Source organism: Corvus hawaiiensis, chromosome 6, assembly GCF_020740725.1.
Source record: "Corvus hawaiiensis isolate bCorHaw1 chromosome 6, bCorHaw1.pri.cur, whole genome shotgun sequence".
Classification (NCBI taxonomy): Eukaryota; Metazoa; Chordata; class Aves; order Passeriformes; family Corvidae; genus Corvus; species Corvus hawaiiensis.
The window spans coordinates 2,877,303-2,897,124 of record NC_063218.1 but is presented as its reverse complement, the minus strand read 5'-3'; the positions used below and the strand labels follow the sequence as shown (position 1 = coordinate 2,897,124).

General features: G+C 46.8%; 1 protein-coding gene across 2 annotated transcripts in view; it reads left to right on the top strand.

Moving 5' to 3' along the window:
- Positions 1-811: 811 nt before the first annotated feature.
- Positions 812-19,822, top strand: part of DDHD1 (DDHD domain containing 1) — a 60,727-nt gene continuing 41,716 nt past the window's right edge. Inside the window, exons 1-3 of one of the 2 annotated variants that reach the window (XM_048306983.1) lie at positions 812-1,518; positions 15,003-15,176; positions 19,706-19,807. In XM_048306983.1, the coding sequence (XP_048162940.1) occupies positions 843-1,518; positions 15,003-15,176; positions 19,706-19,807 (952 nt within the window). In that variant the 5' untranslated portion in view covers positions 812-842. The remainder of the gene's footprint in view (positions 1,519-15,002; positions 15,177-19,705; positions 19,808-19,822) is intronic. The other variant, XM_048306984.1, reaches the window with a different exon arrangement.

Here is a 19,822-nt window from a genome sequence, read left to right as displayed (position 1 = left end):
TCACACTGTCACACACTCTTGGTGTCACACTGTCTCTGTCACACTCTCCGTGTCACACACTCTGTCCCACGCTCACAGTGCCACACTCTGTGTCACTCTCAGTGTCACACGCTATGTCACACTCCGTGTCACACACTCTGTCCCACGCTCACAGTGCCACAGTGTCACTCTCAGTGTCACACGCTATGTCACACTCTCCGTGTCACACACTCTGTCCCACACTCACAGTGCCACACTCTGTGTCACTCTCAGTGTCACACGGTGTCCCACGCTCACAGTGCCACACTGTGTCACTCTCAGTGTCACACGCTCTGTCCCACGCTCACAGTGCCACACTGTGTCACTCTCAGTGTCACACGCTATGTCCCACACTCAGTGGCACACTCTGTGTCACTCTCAGTGTCACACGCTCTGTCCCACGCTCACAGTGCCACACTGTGTCACTCTCCGTGTCACACGCTATGTCCCACACTCAGTGGCACACTCTGTGTCACTCTCAGTGTCACACGCTCTGTCCCACGCTCACAGTGCCACACTGTGTCACTCTCCGTGTCACACACTCTGTCCCACGCTCGCAGTGCCACTCTCAGTGCCACACTCGGTGTCCCAGCCGTGCGCCCGTGTCCCCCCGTGCCGTGCCCGCCCCGCCGCCGCCGCTCCGCCCCCGCCCGCGTCGCGCCGCGCGTGACGAAGCGGCTCCGCCCCCGCCCGCTCGGAGCCGGCGGCGGCTGCGGCAGCGCGGCCGGGCCGGGGCAGCGGGGCGGGAGCGGGGCGGGCGCGGGGGCGGGCGGGGCGAGGCGAGGCGAGGCGAGGCGGCCCCGCCGGGCAGGGCGCGCTGCGGCATGGATTACCCCGAGCCCGGCTCGCCGCAAGGTGCTTGGAACCTGCCCGGCCAAGCCGGCGGCTACGGCAGCGGCGGCTACGAGCGGCCGAGCCGCGGCGAGGAGGAGGAAGCGGCGGAGGAGGAGGAGGCGGCTGCTCGCGCCCTCCCGCCCCGCCGCCCGCAGCCGCCGCCGCTCCGCGCCGCGCTCTCCACCTCCTCCTCCGAGGGCGACCCCGAGCCGGCGGCGCCGCCGCGGGAGCGCAGCCTCAGCGACGAGGCCGCCGCCGGCGACTTCGACTCGGCCGAGTCCGGCGCGTCGCTGCGGTACTCGACGGGCACGGGCGGCGAGGGCAGCGAGGGCGAGGGCGCGGGGCTGGGCAGCAGCGACAGCGGCGGCAGCGGCTTCTCGCTGGCGGCCACCGCGCTGCCCGAGAGGCGGCGGCCGGGCGGCGGCCGGCCCCGCTATGAGGTGGTGCGGGAGCTGGGCGCCGAGGAGGTGCGCTGGTTCTACCGCGAGGACCGCAAGACCTGGAAGCCCTTCATCGGCTACGACTCGCTGCGCATCGAGCTGGCGTTCCGCGCCCTGGGCAGCGGCGGCGCGGGGGAGCCGGCGGCCGTGGAGCCGGTGTGCGTGCGGAGCGGGCTCTACGAGGTGGATGTGGCCAGCGCCGAGAGCTACCCCGTCTATTGGAACCGTGAGTGCCGCCGTCCCGGCCGGGGGGAGGCAGCGGGGGTGGCCAGGGTGCCCCGTGGTCCCGACGAGGGTTGCTGAGCATCCCCCGTGCGCACGGAGCCTGCGCTGGGTGACCCCGGCGCGGGGACACCGGGCGGCCCTTCCTGCCCCGGCACACGGACCCGGCCGCCCTTGCTGCCGCTGTGCTCCTGTATAAGGGATACAGGACAAGTTATCCAGAGAGAGAGGACCCGCGGTGCCCATCTCCAGCACATACCTGAGCGAGGAGGGACTGGGAGTTCCCCTTCCAGGTGTCAGGGACGCGGCACTGGGCATCACACCCTCCCAGGCACACTTGTAAGGGAAGAGACTTGGGCATCCCCCAGCGTGTGCTGGAAAAATAAGGGAAGAGACTTGGGCATCCCCCAGCGTGTGCTGGAAAAATAAGGGAAGAGATTTGGGCATCCCTCAGCGTGTGCTGGAGAGAGGGGAGACTGGACCACCCTCCCTCCCACCGGGGGATGAGGTACCCCCCACTCAGGGTGTACTGGGCACATCAGCCACTTCCAGCCACACAAAGAGAACTGAGCATCTTTCCCTCTCTCGCCTCCCTGTGCGCACAAACCTGAAGGAGATGATCTGGGCCATGCACACCTGGACCCAGAGACATGGAAAAGGGAGGTCTGGGTATCTGCTCGTTTCTTGGCATGTGTGGAAGAAAGCGGGAGGGAAGGTGGCTGAGAACCTTCTTATGCTCTGCTTTTCCTAAGCAAAGGGTGAGCGAGGGTGGGTATTTGCCTTCAGTGCTCCTGCAGTTCCCTCCCTGCACACCTTTCCTGCAGAAGGAGCAGAGTAGAAACATCAGTTATTTGTCCACTCCCTCCTCCCCACAGTCACACTTTTGATCCCTCATCTTCAGTGAGGAATGATGGAAGGGAGGGTTATCTCTGGCTTCCCCTTTGTGACCCTTGTCCTCTCCACTAGGGAAATGATGATCTTGTGCTTTATATTTCCTTTCTTATCACCTGCCCACTGGGAGGGGGCATGAAGTGGGATTTCTCTTCCTTTCTCTTGGAGGGGTTGCAACAGGCATCTCATACACACGTAATCCTTAATTCCTACCCTTCCAATAGAGGGAAATTTGCTTCACCACCTCAACTTCAAAATGAGGTGGGAATACAGCCCCTCTGCCGCCCTTCCCCTTGCATTTGTGTGTCCTTTGCTGGAGGACAGGAGACCTTGGGGAACAGAAGTGAAAGAAGGGCGAAGACCTCAGCTCCCTGCACTTTTCCTTTGGTGGGAAGGGCTCCCAGGGTCTTGCTGGACAAGTAAGCCCCTGCTTTCCTGAGGCTGACAAGCTGTGCCACTGCTCACCTGCTGTTCTTGAGGACTTGCTGTCCAACTGCATTCCCTCAAGGACAAGGGAGATGTTACACAGTAGAGTGAGCTGTAGAGGAGCTGAGCATGTCCTGGCATGGGCTTGGCAGAGGGGCAGGCAGGTTTCTCTCATCCTGAGTCTGAGGTGGGAGTCCCAGGGGAACTTTCAGAGATGAAAACCAGGGCTTTCTGTTGTTTTCCCTCTATTTATCAGCCTCTTTACAGGAAGGAGCTCCATAAATACTGCATGGTCCAGTTCACTTGTGTGACAATTTGGCTTTCAAATCATCCCCCCAGCAGACAGACACTGAGCCCCAGGAGCAAGCAAAGGTCTCAGTCCACGCGAGTTCTGAGCTAGAGGAGCCTGGGCACAGCTTCTTGAGCAGAAACTGGAGCTGCTTCTCCCTGTCCACCACCCTGAAGCCCCCTTGCTGTTGGCACCACATGGTTCCTGGGAAGAGAAGATGCAGGACATCCAGGGGAGGAGGAAACTGCTGCCATCCCTGTAACTGTGCCATAGGGAGAGAGGGGCAGGAGCGAGCAGAGCTGCCAGGTGAGGCAGGATTGCTCCTGGTAATGGGAGCAAGAGACTGCGCTCGTCAGCAGCTTAAAGGTTTAATTTCTTGACTCTGTGCCTTGTCCATTTTGGAAGCTGATTCAGTCTCATTAAGCTCGAGGAGCAGATGTTTCAGATGACAGCATAGGCTGTGCAGAGACGATTCTGGTGCTGGGAAGGAGAGATTCCCAGAGGTTAGCACCAGAGGCAGGGGAGAAATAAACTCCTGGGCCTGAGCAGACTAATGACGGGGATGATTTCTAGTCCTCAGAAAGCTGATTAGGGCAGTGCTCAAGTCTTTTCTTATTAGCAGGTCCAGTCCTTTGCAGATCAACTTTTGATGTTTCAAGGGTCTTCTGGTGCCTTCTGGTGTGACTTCTTCACTGCACATTTCCTGGCCTCTGTTCCCTATGGGTGCTTTTCTCCCCTTCTTCCTGACTGCTGCATCCAGACCTGAGAAAACAGCAAGGTCAGATCCCAGGATTCAGTCTCATCTGTGCCTTTGAAAGCCTTGGTGTAGCTATTATTCCCATATTATTCCCATTTGGTAAGGTGTGTGTAATTCTGGATCCAAAGGGTGGCTGCTGCCCTGGCGTGGAAGTGTCACACCAGCTGTGACACATCTGAGTAAGGCAGGAGAATCCTCTCTGACCACACAAGCATGAGGTATGATGAGTACAACTGACTTAAAATATGCTGAGGTGCCTGTTGAAGAGTACAGAAACTGCTGGCTGGTTTTGCTGATTCATGGTTCAGCTCAGAGCAAAGGTCAGAAGCTTTTCTCTTTGTTATTTTGCCCTTTTTCACGTATGTGCTGGACCCCAGGGGAGGCTGCTGTCCCACAGCTACCCCACTGAGCAGTTGGTTCCTCAGCTGTCAGTTCCTGGGGCATCACAATGCCAGGGAAATGTTGGTTATGGCTTGGCACGTGCTGAGGTATTTTTTTATATCTGCATTTTAAACTTGCTACAAGGTTCATCGGTAACGTCAGGAATATCAGCCTGAGCTACAATTTGAGCAGATTAATTAAGAGAATTTTATCCTTACCTTGTGACCTCTGGGATTTATTTAATTAGTGCTGTAGAACCAGCAAAAATGGTGCAAGAGGATGAAAATTACTAATGTAGGCTTTCAGATAAGTCAGTAATTTGGAGCAGGGCTGCTTCTTGTTTTCTGTGGAGATGACAATGAGTGATATTCTATACAAGGGTCTTCTGTTTAAATCTTGAATTATCCAGCCCTTTTCAGCCCTCCCAGCTGAAGAGAGCTGCTTTACAACCTTTTTGTTACGGAGTTTCTCTGTGGAGTTTTCAAAGTCCTGGGTGAGTCTGTTGAATCCATGGCCTGTGAACTTTTGGGTGACTCTTTCCTGTTTTCTGGCTTGTGGGTTTGTCCCATGCAACTGTTGTCCTGTCAGGTATTTGCTTTTTCCTGGCTTTTTTTCATGGATACATCGTCAAGTTGCCTGTGTTTATTTAAATTACTCCACTCCCAGACATAGGTTTGGTAAGGTTGGGGGGTTTTTTTGTTTGCTTTTTTAATGTATATTATTTTCCTGCCTAATAGTTGCTGAAGTCTCGTAAGTAAAAAACCCATTTTTGTATTTGAAAAAGAATATTGTATACTAGGTTCATCCCCAAGTGAAGAAGTACTGATAAAACAAATGTTTTGCTGCCTTTAATCTGGAAGTACTTGTGAATACAGAGTGGATCATTGGGTCTTATTTTTTAGATCTGTCTGCTCAGGCTGGAGTTGGGCTGCTTTAAAAAACTGTTTTAGCTGCCTTCGTGATCAAGATGAAAATTAAGGGTATGGAATCAAGAGTTTGTTGTTGTTTGTGACTTTGATTTGGTTTAGTCTGGTTTTAGCAGTGCTTTTAGTCGTTTTACAGCACACTGAGAACGTTGGTTTTGGTGTGTCAGACGGACAGGTCTTTGAACTTGGTTGATAACAATTTCCTTTATATAAAGGACCTTCTGATTGAAGGCTGAATTCTATTTTATGGCTTTTTTTATCTCCAGGTGTGTTATTCTTTTGCAAATAAAACCCTGACAGTTTACTTGGTAAAGGTGAAGCGTTACCTTCACTACTCTAAATCTTTCTGGGTTTTACTTTTTCTGGTTCTGTTCTTCCCATCCTGTACCATCCTTTCAAAAATATCTTGTAGCTCAGTTTTGGCCAGTTCCTTCCTGACCAAAAGGCCTGGAAGTGTCCAAGGCCAGGTTGGACAGGGTTTAGAGCAACCTGGGCTTGTGGAAGGTGTCCCTGCCCATGGCAGGGGATGGAATGGGATGGGCTTTAAGGCCCCTTCCAACCCAAACCATTCTGGGATTCTGTGACCTAACACACACAGATGAAATAACTTTCAGATTTGCAGTGTTCCACGTATTAAATCACATTTGTTTGTTTGTGTGTTCTGCTTTTGTTTGTGGCCTCTCAGTAGAGAGAACTTGGGACTTTTGGGATGCTTTCACTAGAGCAGGGGCAGGTGGCAGCACTTGGGATGTGTCTCTGAGGGCAAGTTTCTTCCCTGTCCTCAGCTTTTATGTTTTATTTAAGCATATTTAAGCAAAATAATTCTGTTGTCTTTCTCCTTTAAATGGGACCAGCATCGTTCTCTGGTGAATGGTTCAGCTACAACAGAGTAGCGAAGGATGGATGTGGCTTAGAAGTTGTGCTTGTCCTTTGATGTGGTCCAGCACTTTTCCTGCTGGATTGGTCAACAAGGATGAAGGCAGAGATGTAGGCAATGTTTGGGTTACAAGTTGTGGGTGAGAGGGGTGTTTTCTGCTGTAACTGTGGCAGCAGAAAATGTCTGTGGGATGAGAAGGATGAGGAGTTCTGCTCTGACTTAATTCGGGCTTGAACATGGATTGGACAGTATTGAGATCAAAGGAACAGGATGGGATTTAATTTAGAGGTGACAGACTTGGATTAAAGACTGATGACAGGTGAATGTTTGTGTGTGAGATACTCTTTTAGGGAAAAACAATGCTGAAAGCAAAGAGAGACCTTTTCCAGAGCTCTTGGAGGAGCATGACAAGGATGTGTAAGAGCTGACACTGTGCCAGTTAGTGAGCAGAAGGCCTAGATGGAAAAAAAACCCTGCAAAAGAGCAAGAAATTAAAATAAGAAGCACGAGCAGTTGTCTCAGAGATATCTATAAGGTTGAAAACAGTGAGGGTGAAGGAGTGGTGTGAGTGTTGGCCAGAGAAAAGGTCACTGGTGTGATGTGATCTGTGTGAGTGGGCTGCAAGTGGCTGCAGCCATTCTGGAGCGTGGCTGGTGTGGAGCAGGAGAGAAGGAGCTCTGTAGATAATAAGTGTTGTAAAAAGCAGGATTAGTGAGCACTGGGATGAATGGAGCACGAGGTGCAAGTGGAATCACAGGCAGTGAAATTTAGGGTGAAAGAAACTAAAATTGTTGTCCAGAGCAGCTGTGGCTGCCCCTGGATCCCTGGAAGTGTCCAAGGCCAGGTTGGACGGGGCTTGGAGCAGCCTGGGACAGTTGGAGTTGTCCCTGCCCATGGCAGGGGGTGGAACTGGGTAGGCTTCAAGGTCCCTCCCAAACGAAATCATTCTGGGTTCCTGTGAAAATTGTGCTGGTTTTCTGGTAGGGGAAACCCTACAGGGTTAGAAAAAATGGAAGGAAAATTTAAACGTGGGGATGAAGGGGTAAGGAATTCTGGAGTTGGCGTGGAGTAGATGGAAGAAGGAAGTGAGTTCAGGAGGAGAGCACGGAAAAATAATCCCTGTGGTGGAGAAGGGAGGAGTTGAAGCCATCCAAGGGCATAATAATCTTTGCTGTCGTCTTGTTCATTGGTGGCAGGTCTGAGGTGTGCACAGGGACTGTCTTGCTCTTCTTTATTTTGGAAGACATTCCCAGGACCCTGTTGTTCCAACCGAACAAAGCAGGGTTTCCAGGAGCGCACACCCGGGGTGTGAGGCTGGGGTTGTGCAAAAGCCCCGTGACTGTGGACGGGCTGGGAGCACATACTCACTTTTGGGAGGTGCTCACATGTTGGTCATGTGGCACAGGAGCTGTTCTTGTGTGGTTTCAAAAAATGCAGATCTCCCTGGAGGGGTGGAAAGAGCTGATAAGGGATAAACTCAGTGGTTCCGGCAGCAAATTCCACTGGTGGAAGTGCTTCAGAGTGCTGGGATTGAAGTTTAGCGAACTGTTGTAATTGATAAGAATTCAGTAAAAATATAATTCTAAATCTAAAACTGCAGCCCTTTTCATGTTTCGACAGTCCCAGGGATTTTTTGAGTGTTTCCTGCTTGATAAGGCCAGTAAGGTGAGCTTTAGGATTTTGGCTTGGACCATCAGGATCAGGTCTGTGAAAAGAGCAATTGTGGATGTGTTAATTAAACTGATGCCTTAAACCAGGAAAATCCTTCCTGAAAAACTTATGTCCTGGAGCCAGGCTGGGAGAGCTGGGGGTGTTCACCTGGAGAAGAGAAGGCTCCAGGGAGAGCTCGGAGCCCCTGCCAGTGCCTAAAGGGGCTCCAGGAGAGCTGGAGAGGGACTGGGGACAAGGCATGGAGGGACAGGACACAGGGAATGGCTTCCCAGTGCCAGAGGGCAGGGATGGATGGGAGATTGGGAATTGGGAATTCCTGGCTGGGAGGGTGGGGAGGGCCCCTGGCACAGGGTGCCCAGAGCAGCTGTGGCTGCCCCTGGATCCCTGGCAGTGTCCAAAGCCAGGTTGGACGGGGCTTGGAGCAGCCTGGGATAGTGAAAGATGTCCCTGCCCATGGCAGGGGGTGGAACTGGATGTTCTTTAAGGTTCCTTCCAACCCAAACCATGCTGTGATCCTGTGTTTGGGGATGATTTATAGCATTGATGACTTGGAGGACATTCATCACTTTTTGTGGGGTTCCTTCTGTGTTTGACATTGGAACCAGTCCCAAAGATCAGCCTTTTGTTCCTGTTTTGGATTGCTCAATTTGTAGCACAAACATTAAAACAGTTCAGGGAAAGCCAGTTTTAGGCTGTTGGCTGGAATACTTCAGGCAGTCTTGGTAAATCAGAGGCAATTCCATGTTTGCAACAGAGCAAAACATTTATTCCTGCCTTTTTTGGATCCAGCATTGGAGCAAACATGAAGGCTCACGGGTTTAGCTGCTCTGAACAGAAAATCCCACCTGTGCCAGCTGGATTGCTTTGAATGTGCTTAGTTCTCCATGAAACTCAAATCTATCTTCCACCTGGAATTTACAGATTGCTTCAGTGAAGCAGCTGAGAATTACTGGATAAGCAAAATGATGATCTTTACTGCTCAGTGAATGACATCTCTTTTCAGCTCGGTCACAGGCTCTAAGTTTGTGTCACTCTGAAGTTTTCTGAGGCTGAGGCTTCACCCTTGAACTCCTCTGCAGGACTTCTTCCTTTTGGAAGAGCAGGACAGGTCACACGTGTCTGTGGTTGAACAAAGGGAGGTCACCGGACTGGGATCAAATGAGTGGCTCCATTTATTTAAAAGTCAGTCACCTGCTGTGTTCTGAAATAATGTGAAGGAGAGCTAGAAAGGTGTACAGTGTTGAGCTTTTTAAAAAAAGAAAAATGTTTAAAAGTGTGTTATGTTAGATAGCAGACATGAAATAATGCAATTTTAGTTTTGGGGCTGTTTTATTACAACATCACCATCCTCACAGACAAGAATTTCTTCCACATATCTAAACTAAATTCCAGTTCTTTCAGTTTGAACTCCTATCTCCTTGTCCTATTGCTAAAGTTCCTGATGAAATATACCCAGAACATGATCTTTGATATAATAGGAATGGCTAACAACATTTTTAGAAGTGTCTGTTCATCTCAACATCCATGATGTTGTTCTGGAATATATTTCTATATATTTATTTCTTTATGTTTATGTACATAGGAACTGCCACAGGTTGCCCAGAGAAGCTGTAGCTGCCCCTGGATTCCTGGAAGTGTTTCAGGCCAGGTCCTTGGCAAATGTATGAGCACTTAATTATTTAACTTTCAGTTTAAGATGTCACATGTGTAGCCTCAAAGTTACCTTCAGCTTGAGCAGATATTATTCTCACATGCTGCAAATTGTTTGCCACTGTAGCAAGAAGGAAATCAATATTTAAGGACATGTTACAACACCAAAAAGGAAATTAGTACGCTGAAAAGCATCTTGACCTGGTAGTGTTTTATAAGCTTGTGTTTCTTGCCTAACTTTTTGGCTTTGGGCTTGGAGAGCTGGGAATTGTCAATTTGAGCAAAACACCAGCTTTAATTTAAATTTCTGATCCTCTGAATATTCTATGGACCTTTTAGATCTCATTTGTGGGTAAATTATTATAAGTGTCTTGGGACTGATGGCTGCAGAGTTCCAGGAGTGCCTGAACTTGGCCAGCAGCTGAGTTCTTCTCTCTGTTTTATCTTCGTTTTGTAACAGTTCCGTGCTCCTGAATCAAGGCAGGTGAAAAAGGGTTGTTAGAGCTGTGTTACTGAAATTTAGGGCTGTGCTCTGCCCAGCGATGTGGTGGCAGGAAATGAATGATAGAATTGATTTGTTAGAAGGAAAATGAAGCAAATTCTGCTCGGTTATGACTTTGTTGTGGTAGATGAGCAAGCTTTTTATTCTAATTTATGTTAGATGTGATCACAGAGTTGAAAGATCTTCACAAAGAAGGAGCAGCTGGGTTATGCACATACACTACACACACACACGCAGTAGTTGAGATGTTGCAACAGTTTTTATTTTAACATAATTCTTGTTATTCAGAGCATTTAAGTGATTATCACTCATGTTCTTATCACCCCGTTAATTACAGCACTTGTATTCTTTTATTCTTTGGATTTTCATGGGGAAAAAAGACCCATTTGTGTAAAAATAAATAAATCCTTTGTGGCAGAGTAAATCTCTTAAACTGATTTCCTCTAAAAGTGGTAAAATACGTGTGACTAATTAAATTAAAGTGGTTTTCATCTACTTTTCTTCTCCACCATTCAGATTTATTTAGAAATTCTTGTATAAATAAACCATGGAAGTGTATAACCAGTCAAATATGTTGATATCTTCGAGTCTGAAGCACTGCCAACTGCAGATTATATGGTGTAAGACTTAAGGCAGTAAAGAAATCAAGGCAAATCCTTTCCTAGGGATTGAGATTGCAGGGATAAGGATAAATAATACTTTGTATTATAGATTTGGAATTCTGTATTGACAAAAAATACACTAAATTATGGCATGATGTAATGCCAGTGTGTTTAACTCTTCCCTAAAACAAAAGTAACTGAAAGAATGTGGTTGAAGCTTTCTAAAATATCTGAGTATACAAGACATGAATGATTTTATTGAAGGTGGGTAAGTGAGTGGAATTGGGTGCTATAATGACAATTCTGGTTCATCACTTCTAAATGCTGTTCACTGTTGTAAGTTTGCATCAAGTCTTCTGGATGAAACATTGGAGCTTTTCAGTGACAGCCCCTGTGCAGGATTAAGCAGAGGAGTTTTGGTTAGGAAGGCCTTTCCTCTTTCCCACAGTCACAGATTTTACTGAAGAATCTCTTGTGTGAAAGTATTTCCCCACCCCATCCAGAGTATTCCATGGAATTACCATTGATTCACTTCCCTGTCTTCATGAGCTGAAGTGCCACTTGCTTTTGGAGCTGGTGACCTTCAGAATTTGGTTGTCATAGAACTGGAGGTTGTCACAGAATCATGGGATGGTTTGGGTTGGAAGGGACCTTAAATCCCATCCAGTCCCACCCCCTGCCATGGGCAGGGACACCTTCCACTAGCCCAGGCTGCTCCAAGCCCCATCCAACCTGGCCTTGGACACTTCCAGGGATCCAGGGGCAGCCACAGCTTCTCTGGGCACCCTGTGCCAGGGCCTCACCACCCTCACAGCCAGGAATTTCTCCCTAATATTCCCTATTAACCTCCCCTTTTATTTTAAAACCATTCCCCCTTGTCCCCAGTCCCTCTCCAGCTCTCCTGGAGCCCCTTTAGGCCCTGCAAGGGGCTCGGAGCTCTCCCTGGAGCCTTCTCTTCTCCAGGTGAACACCCCCAGCTGTCCCAGCCTGGCTCCACAGGAGATGGTTCCTTGTGTGCTGTGATCACCGATTTGATTATCTCGGTTCTGCAGGACCATGTTCAGTTTTCTGACAGCCAGACTGTGCTGCTGATGGCAGGAAATGTGATTTTCTTGCTTCCTCTTCTTTCAGGTGGTTTTCTTTTGAGGTTTCCCAGTAGCTTCGTGTTCAAACCTGCCCCCCAGCTCGTGATGGGAAATAAAAGCAGTTTGTGGTTCAAGCTGCTTTGGCTGCTCTGAGTGTGTGCAACTGTTTAAAGGAGGGAATGGGAAAAAAAAAAAGACAATTCCTTGGTCCTCCCAAGATCCCACAGAACTGGAAAATAGAATTGCCTCACTCAGGTTTTTCAAACCTCCATAATTGTCTTTGGATCTGAAAATAGTTTATAAGTGTGTATGAACACCCTTTCCAGAGCCAGGTATTTTAATTTATTGCCAAGTTCAACCATTCTGCTGAGATTTTATGTTAAAATTTTCCTTATTTCAAACAGTTTTTTCTAGCTGAGCCTTTCTGGGAAGGGCTCAAGTTATGTTTGAGAGCTGCCATTGAGTGCTCTTGTAAAGAACCTCTCTGGGAAAGTTTCTCTCAGGCAAAAGGAGCCTGAAAATGTTTATTTTAATACTTGATGGTTAGAATTTTAGCAATCTGTAGGTGGAAATTCCCATGTGGAAAACTTGAAGCCCTTCAAAACTGAAAAAGAGGTGTCTTGTATTCGTTCAGTTTGGAGTACCAAATAGTATGAAATATGATTGTTATTTTAAAAAAAACATATCTCTGTCTGTGGATTCAGTGAATGGAGCCTCATCAGGCTGCTTAGTCAAGAATTAAGGAATTGCTCACAGATTTTCCCAGTGAGGATTAACATCTGACGTAGCCGTGTCATAGCTTCAGCCACAATGGGAGCCTTTATCTCCCCTCACATTTAATGTGCATTTCATTTCTTCCTACAGACAGAGCTTTGTTTGTGAGGGCAGCCTGACTGGATCTGTGTGCACTGGATGGGCTGAAAAATGTGGATATCTGACAGGTGTAAAATGTCTGGGAATACAGCAAAGGTTGAGGAAGGAGGCTGCTGTGTGTGGTGGCACTGCTGTGGTTCACTTCCAGTTCATGAAAACTGAATACTCATCCTTCACCCTCTGTTGGCGGGATGTAGACTCCAAAGTTAGTCTAAATTTTCATGGAATATGGGGGGTTTTGTGTAATTTGCGGGCACTATTAACTTCTGCATTTTACAGCCACTCAGAACTTTGGTTTTTCTGATATTTTAGGGGATTAGTTTCCCCTAAACAACCATGCCCTTAGAACACGCCAACCTCTTTATTCAAGCTGATGGATCATGAACATCCACAGCATTAGGAATTCAGCACATAACAATTGACTCCTACCTGGAACAGCTATTTTAGGAGGGCAAACAGCAGCTGAATGGCAGAACTGGGTCTTGCACTACTTCTGGGTTTTGGTCAGGCCACACGACCTGAGCTGTCTGTGTTCCACATGGGCAGAGCTGAGGATGCAAGGGGATGGAAGAGCTTCAGTGAGGGACTTGGGAGGGGTGAACCAGCATGTCCAGTGCCTGGGAAAGAAACTGGGATCCGTGGGAAGCTGGGATGAGGGAGCTGGCGATGCTCTGAGCTGTTCTTTTGGGAAGTTGGCATGCCATGTGTGCCCAGAAGAGCTGGATTCCCACTCGGGAGAGTGCAGGGAGGGCCAAGTGGGGGAAGTTCAATGGGAATCTGGGCTTCTTGCTCCTGATTATCTGCTTTACTCCCTGCCATGAGTTTTCCTGCTGATCACCTTTCCTTGCCAGTTGTGGCAGTACCAATGTAAAGGTGCCATCACGCACCCGTGTGCCTTCCTTCTGCCACGAAGGTGGGGTGTGAGAGCTGATTGTCGCTGCTAGGCCTGCAGAAACAGTGTTTTCCTGTAAATCTGTTACAGCAAAGGTTTCAAAATTGGCTTTGGAACCTTTGGAGTGTTACTTGCCCCGTGAGGAGATTACTGCGAGGTGATTTTCCTTTTATTTTCATGGCTTGTGCGTTCCGTGGTCTGAGGGATGAAAAATTCAGAGTAGTTTAGAGGTTCCAAGTAGACTGTGGAGGTGTTTGCAATTCTCTATTACATTCTCATCTGCCAGCAGTCGGTGTGGAAATTACTTTTGGGCACAGCAAGTGCTTGTGGTGTGTCTGTGGTGGAAGGCAGTGCAGAACCAGGAGTTTTTGTGACCTGAGCCACTGGTTGTGCTCACAGAGCATTGGGACCAGGCTAAAAACCACTGCTCGTGGCTGGGTCACCTCACCCAGCTCTGGTGACAGATCAAAGAGATCCCTTCTGTGCTCAGTAACTGTGAAATCTATTGTTTCATGTTTCATTTTCACCTGGTTTTCACTTACTGCGTGTTTGCATCTATTGTTTCTTTTCCAATTTGTCCTTACCAGCTTTTTTTCCACCTTCCAGGTCGTAACAGATCTTTGAGCAGTGAAGCCTGGGTTTTGGGTTTTTTTCCCCTCATCTCCTTTTTTAAGTCTTTTTTTGTGGTTGAGTTCTTATTTGCTTCGTAGAGCTAAACCTTTGTGGTCAGTATAACACATGCAGGATATGTGCTTTTGGCTGAGTCAGTCTATACATACATATAAAGATGTATACACACACTGGTCCCACTGCTCTGTGCTCTCAGCAGACCCAAATCTGTGTGAATCCCATGAAAACTTGAGTTTGGGGTCTTTGAGGCTTGTGGAGCACAGGCACATGCTGTATTTCTCCCTGATTTTCCAGGAGGGGGAATTCAGAGCTGAGTTACAATGGATGTCATTGTCCCAGCTTGCTTGCAGCCATGGGTATAAGAGGAATTTTTGCTCCCAGTAATTAGTGTGGGCAACAATTAAGCACAGTTTAATGTAGAATAAGCACCAAGTTATATTTTTTCTTACAGATTTCTCTTTTGCTACGTGCCCAGCAAATGCTGAGCTCCCACTTTCCTCGTTTGGAGAACTGAAACGAGAACAACAGTAACCAAAACCAGCCTTGAGTAAAACATTGATTTTAATTAAAAAAAAAAACCCAAACCTTGCATTTTTAAATACTACAATTTATGCTAACTGATGTGTAATTCGGGTTGTTGGAAGTGGACTCCCCATCCCTGGAAGTGTCCAAGGCCAGGCTTGGAGCAGCCTGGGATAGTGGAAGGTGTCCCTGCCCATGGCAGGGGGTTGGAATGGGTGCATTTTAAGGTCCTTCCAACCCAAACCATTCTGGGATTCTATTTTTCTGTCCATCTCTCAGATCCTCACACACAGCTGGAAAATCTGGCCTCATTAGCTCAGGTTTGAAGATTAACACTACATTCACTACTCATGTCATGGGAAAAGGTGTTTTTTGAGGCATTTGGGGCTACCTTGTTAGGGATCCCATCAATAGACCCAACAGAATTCCCTTTCCCTCTTCCCTGCTCTCAGTTTGTGATTTGTTGCATAAAAGACCCCTCTCCTTTTGTGTTTTTTTTTTTTTTTTTCTTTAGAAACAGAAAAGATCCCAGTAATGCGTGGACAGTGGTTTATTGATGGGACTTGGCAACCTCTGGAAGAGGAGGAAAGTAACTTAATAGAACAGGAGCATCTCAACCGCTTCAAAGGCCAGCAGCTGCAGGAGAGCTTTGATATGGAAATTTCCAAACCCGTTGATGGGAAGGAGGGTAAGATTGTTTAGATCACTATAATACATTTTTTTGGACACTTGGGGTCTGCTTTTCCTAAGTAAGAATGTGATCAGTGTTGGTTTTTCATCCTACAAAGTGGGGAACATCAGTGTGTTCTCCCGGTTTCCAGTGTGGGATTTCCTGCTGCAGCACGTTTGGGGAACGCTGTAAAAATGATATTCACAGAGAAACATCTTGTTCCCATTTTGTTTCATAGCTTTTAATTGTGTTTGAAATCTCACTTCAAACTAAAATCTCTTGATGGGACAAGAAGAGTCAGTGTCCAAAGGCAAACTGGCTGATAGCTCTCTGGCCAGCATCCCTAATTCTGCCCTAAAAGGGGGTAGGATCAGTTTTACAAATCACATTTCATTTTCCATTTTTATTCAGGCTGGATTTATTCGTTTTCAGCTGCAGTAAATCTTGGCCATTCATTCTGTTAGGGAAGTCCATACATTTTAATGAGCAGGCTGAGGTTGCTCAGGTAGTGGTGCTGGGAGTCTTGGTCTGATGCATGGAACATTTTTAAGAACAGATTGCTGAAATCACCAGTGTATTACTTAATGTACACAGTTGAGTTGATTGCTCTGAGCAGGTATTGCACAGCAAAAATTCAGTATTTTTGCCTTTCACACTTTTGGCTGTCACTTGCTTGAACAATCTACAAACCACAAGCTGCAAGTACAGAGGGCCCTCAAGATATTTCAGTAGGGATTTGGTTGTGTTATTCTTTATAAAAAGAAATAGAAATGTATAAATTTCTTTATTTTTAAAGTGCAGCTTCGTACAAAGCAGTCACACAGTGTAGGAATGACTGTGTTTCAGCCATCAGTTCAGTATGTGTGAACTGCATGACCACACAAGTAAAACCTTGTTGATAAATTGGAAGCACAGCAATACTCAGGGTAATTCTGTAATTACTGTGAGGAAAACCAGAGTGTCATTTGTTGATTTAGCAAGTTTTTTGGCTTTACAGAGAGTTTCTAACTCCCCTTTAAAACTAATGAGGAACTTTATGAATATTTTTTCCCCCTATTTGTGCTACTTTAAAAGATCTTTTCATCTGGCTAAGGCTGCAGAACAATCTTCTGCTTCAACAGCTCTGTCAAAAAGGTGCATGAAGTGGTGTGAGCCACAGCACTGTGCCTGTACAAACACCCTTCTGGAAGGCATTTTTACCTGTCTTTCTGTCCCAGAGGCACAAAGCTCAGGGTTGTTAGTGGCAGGGATTGATGTTTTTACCTGAAAAGCAAATCTTTGTGATTCCTGAGCACTCCCAGCCTTTGGTAGCGTAATTTTTGAAGGAAGGAAGGATGGCTTCAGTGGTACTTGGATTCTGCTTATAGAATAAATAAGAGAGATCAGGGTTAGGGGTTTTTTTTAGATAAAGTCTGGATTAGGGAACAGAAATTTTCAGCTGGATGGATTGGGGAGAGTGATGAGAACGATACGACCACTGATATTTATGAAAACGTAAAAGATCAGAAAAAGAAACTCCAAACTCAGGCACCAGCACCTTTTCTAAAACTAAAGTTTAAAAAGAAAAAAGGCAAAACCAAAACAAAAAGAACAAAAAATACCCCTGTAAAAACCCCCGCAAGCTATGTATGGCATCACTTCAGATGGAATATATGTCAAGTCACCAGTAGGTTTCAACACCGTTTTTTTGGTAGTAATAGGAGAGTTGCAGGACAATTACAGCCAGCAGTGTGTGAAAACTGGGTTTGTCATTCTAATTTGCCTCTGAATACCTCTTGGATCCTCTGGCATCCACAATTCCCATCTGCAGTGGCACTGGGAGAAGCTCTGCACCTTGCATTATTGCTGGTGAAGTAAACACAATTAGCTGAATTCAGTTTATCAATTTCTTAAATGCTCCAATTTGTTGTGATGGCATCCTGTATGAAACAGATTTTGCTGCCATCGAGGTTTACAGGTGCCTGTTATTTATGATCAGTGAAAGTTGAAATAAATCTGTAAATATCCACTGGGAAGCAAAGGGACTGTTCCCAGTGCTATGATAAAGCATTGTGAGGGCTGAAAAACTGGCCATGTCCTCTGATTCCTCAGCAGAATTAATACAAGCTGCTGTAACAATCTCTTTGTACTCAGAATTACTCCATTGATTGGATTTATTAATTCTGCTCCTGCATTGCAGCATGTTAACAAGGAAATAACCAAGCTTCATCCAGGGCTTCTGTTGGTGATGAGAGGGAGAAATGGCCCATTATTGAACTTCTAATCCAAGCAGATCATCCTCTAAAAGTGCAGAGTTATTCAGGAAAAGGGTCTCCAACCTGCAGCCTACGAATAACGTAATGCCCATGCTGACTTCCAGTGGTTTTTGGGAGCACAACGAGCTTTAAATGCAGAAGGGAGCAGAAAGCACAATGACAGTGAATGATTTCCCAAGCTCTGTTTTCCATGGAGCAGCCTGGAGATCACTCCTTTGCTGAGCCAGCTGTAGCTGTATTTTGATTTTCATCCTTACAAAGTATTTAATTTCATGCCTTGCAAAATGAACTGTGTTCATGGTGCCTGATGCCAGTGACTCCTCTTGGTGCCCGATCCCCTTCAGTGCACCAGGTAAATTATTATTATAATGGCAGGATGCAGAAATGGGGCACTTTATGATCAAAAGGAGCGTGCCCAGCAGGTCAAGGGAGGGGATTCTCTCCCTCTGCCCTGGTGAGACCCCTCTGGAGTTCTGTGTCCAGCTCTGGAGCCAGGCTGGGAGAGCTGGGGATGTTCACCTGGACAGGAGAAGGCTCCAGGGAGAGCTCAGAGCCCCTTGCAGGGCCTAAAGGGGCTCAAGGAGAGCTGGAGAGGGACACCTATGTAGCAGTGAATAAGCTTAAAATTTACAGAATGACAGAAGATTTAGAAACTGCCTTTTCTTCATGCTTAGGCAGACAGTGAGTTCAGGACCCATCTGAAGTAGCCCATCAAAGGAGCAGCGTTTTCCAGAGACTTCTGTCATATCTAGGCTGGTGTAAGATAAAACAAGACCAGTTAAGTTCCTATCATCCATTGCTCCATGATCTTTTTCAGATATATTCCTTTAATGATGATGAAGTGAAGCTGAAAGCTTTGTTTATGTGATAGGAAGGTAGGAATAGATACAGTTCTTTGTGTTTGCACAGAGAGGTGCTCAAAATTCAGCTGGAAATCACCCTAGCAACCTGATTCAAACCTGAAATGGGATCTGACTTTAAAGCTGATCCTGATCTGTGATTAGGATTGGAACAGATGAGCCCCAGCAGTCTCTCTGCTAGAAATTATTCTGTGATCAAGTCTGTGATTCCATGATAGCTGGTAAGAAATACGGGGGGAAAAAAATCCTGTCAGAGTCAGAATTAATATTTCAATGCATTGATTTTGAGACAGCAGGACTGTATTGGTTTTTTTCTTATGGAATTTCAGCGTGTGGTTAAGGCCACAAAACCTCTAAAAATTGCATTTGGAAGAGCTGATTTTTTTGTTAGCTTTCAAATAGTATTTTCTCACTGTATAAAAAGTTTATATAGATTTTTGTCACAGCTGAGTTAACCTTTAGATGGGAAAGTCTTATTCATAGAATTGGAGAGTTGTGCAGGTCAGGAGGGATCTCTGGGGATGCTCAAGTCCAGCCTCCCTGCTCAGAGCCACAGAGCTGATGAGAGCAGGTTGCTCAGGATGTTTCCTGTGGGATCTTCACTATCTCCAACAACAGAGACTCCACAACCTCTCTGGGCAGCCTGTTTAGTGTTCTACCACCCTCACCATGAAAATAAATTTTTCTTCTTCTTTTCTTGAGTTTCCTGTGTTGATTCTTCCTGGGGGTTGCATTCCCACAGCCAGTAAAACATTGTACAGGCTGAATTATTCCGTGGAATCCCAAGTGCTGTAGCTCTGAGCCTGATCTTCCTCCCTTCCAGAGAAGTGATGTGCAACAATAAATACACTTCATTTGCACCTGTACTGAGGCATCTGCTGACAGAGCTGGTGGCTGAGCCCTGGGCCAGGATTGCTGTGGCAGGTGACACAAGTGTGGAATGTCACTGACTTCACTGGATCAGGGACTGCTGGGTGCTGCTGGGGCCTTGCAGAGCAGGGCAACAGGAGGGTATTTTGTCTAATCTAACTTTGAAGCATCCTTTTACATTCTTCGGGGGGAAAAAACCAAACAGAGCTGTGCTTAAAATGGAGTTTTTTAGTGTATACTTAGGAAGGGTCAGTGTGTCCTACCCTGTACCAAGGGGGAGGATGATGCTTTAGGTTGTGTGACCCCGTGTCCCAGCTGTCTCTCACTGATGCCTTTAGCTCTGTAGTGATGTCATAACTGGTTATGAAAGGTGAAGAAACTGAATTTGGGACCTGACACTTCTGAAACAAAATCTGGGGGTTTTTAAGTGTATACTTTTCAGTTCTTTCTAGAAAATGTGACCTCTTTTTTTTTTTTTTCCTAAAAAAGGTGATACTAATGAAAAAAAAAATGACACCCCTTTTAAAAATTTTACTTTGAAGCTCAGTGTTTTTACTTTTAGTTCTCTACTACCTCCCTCCCTTCTCCCTCCCTTCTTTGTTCAAATGGAGAGGATATAAGGAGAAATCAGATGCTGCATGTCTTAAGCGAAAGCATTCCCAAGGTACAGTAATTGGAG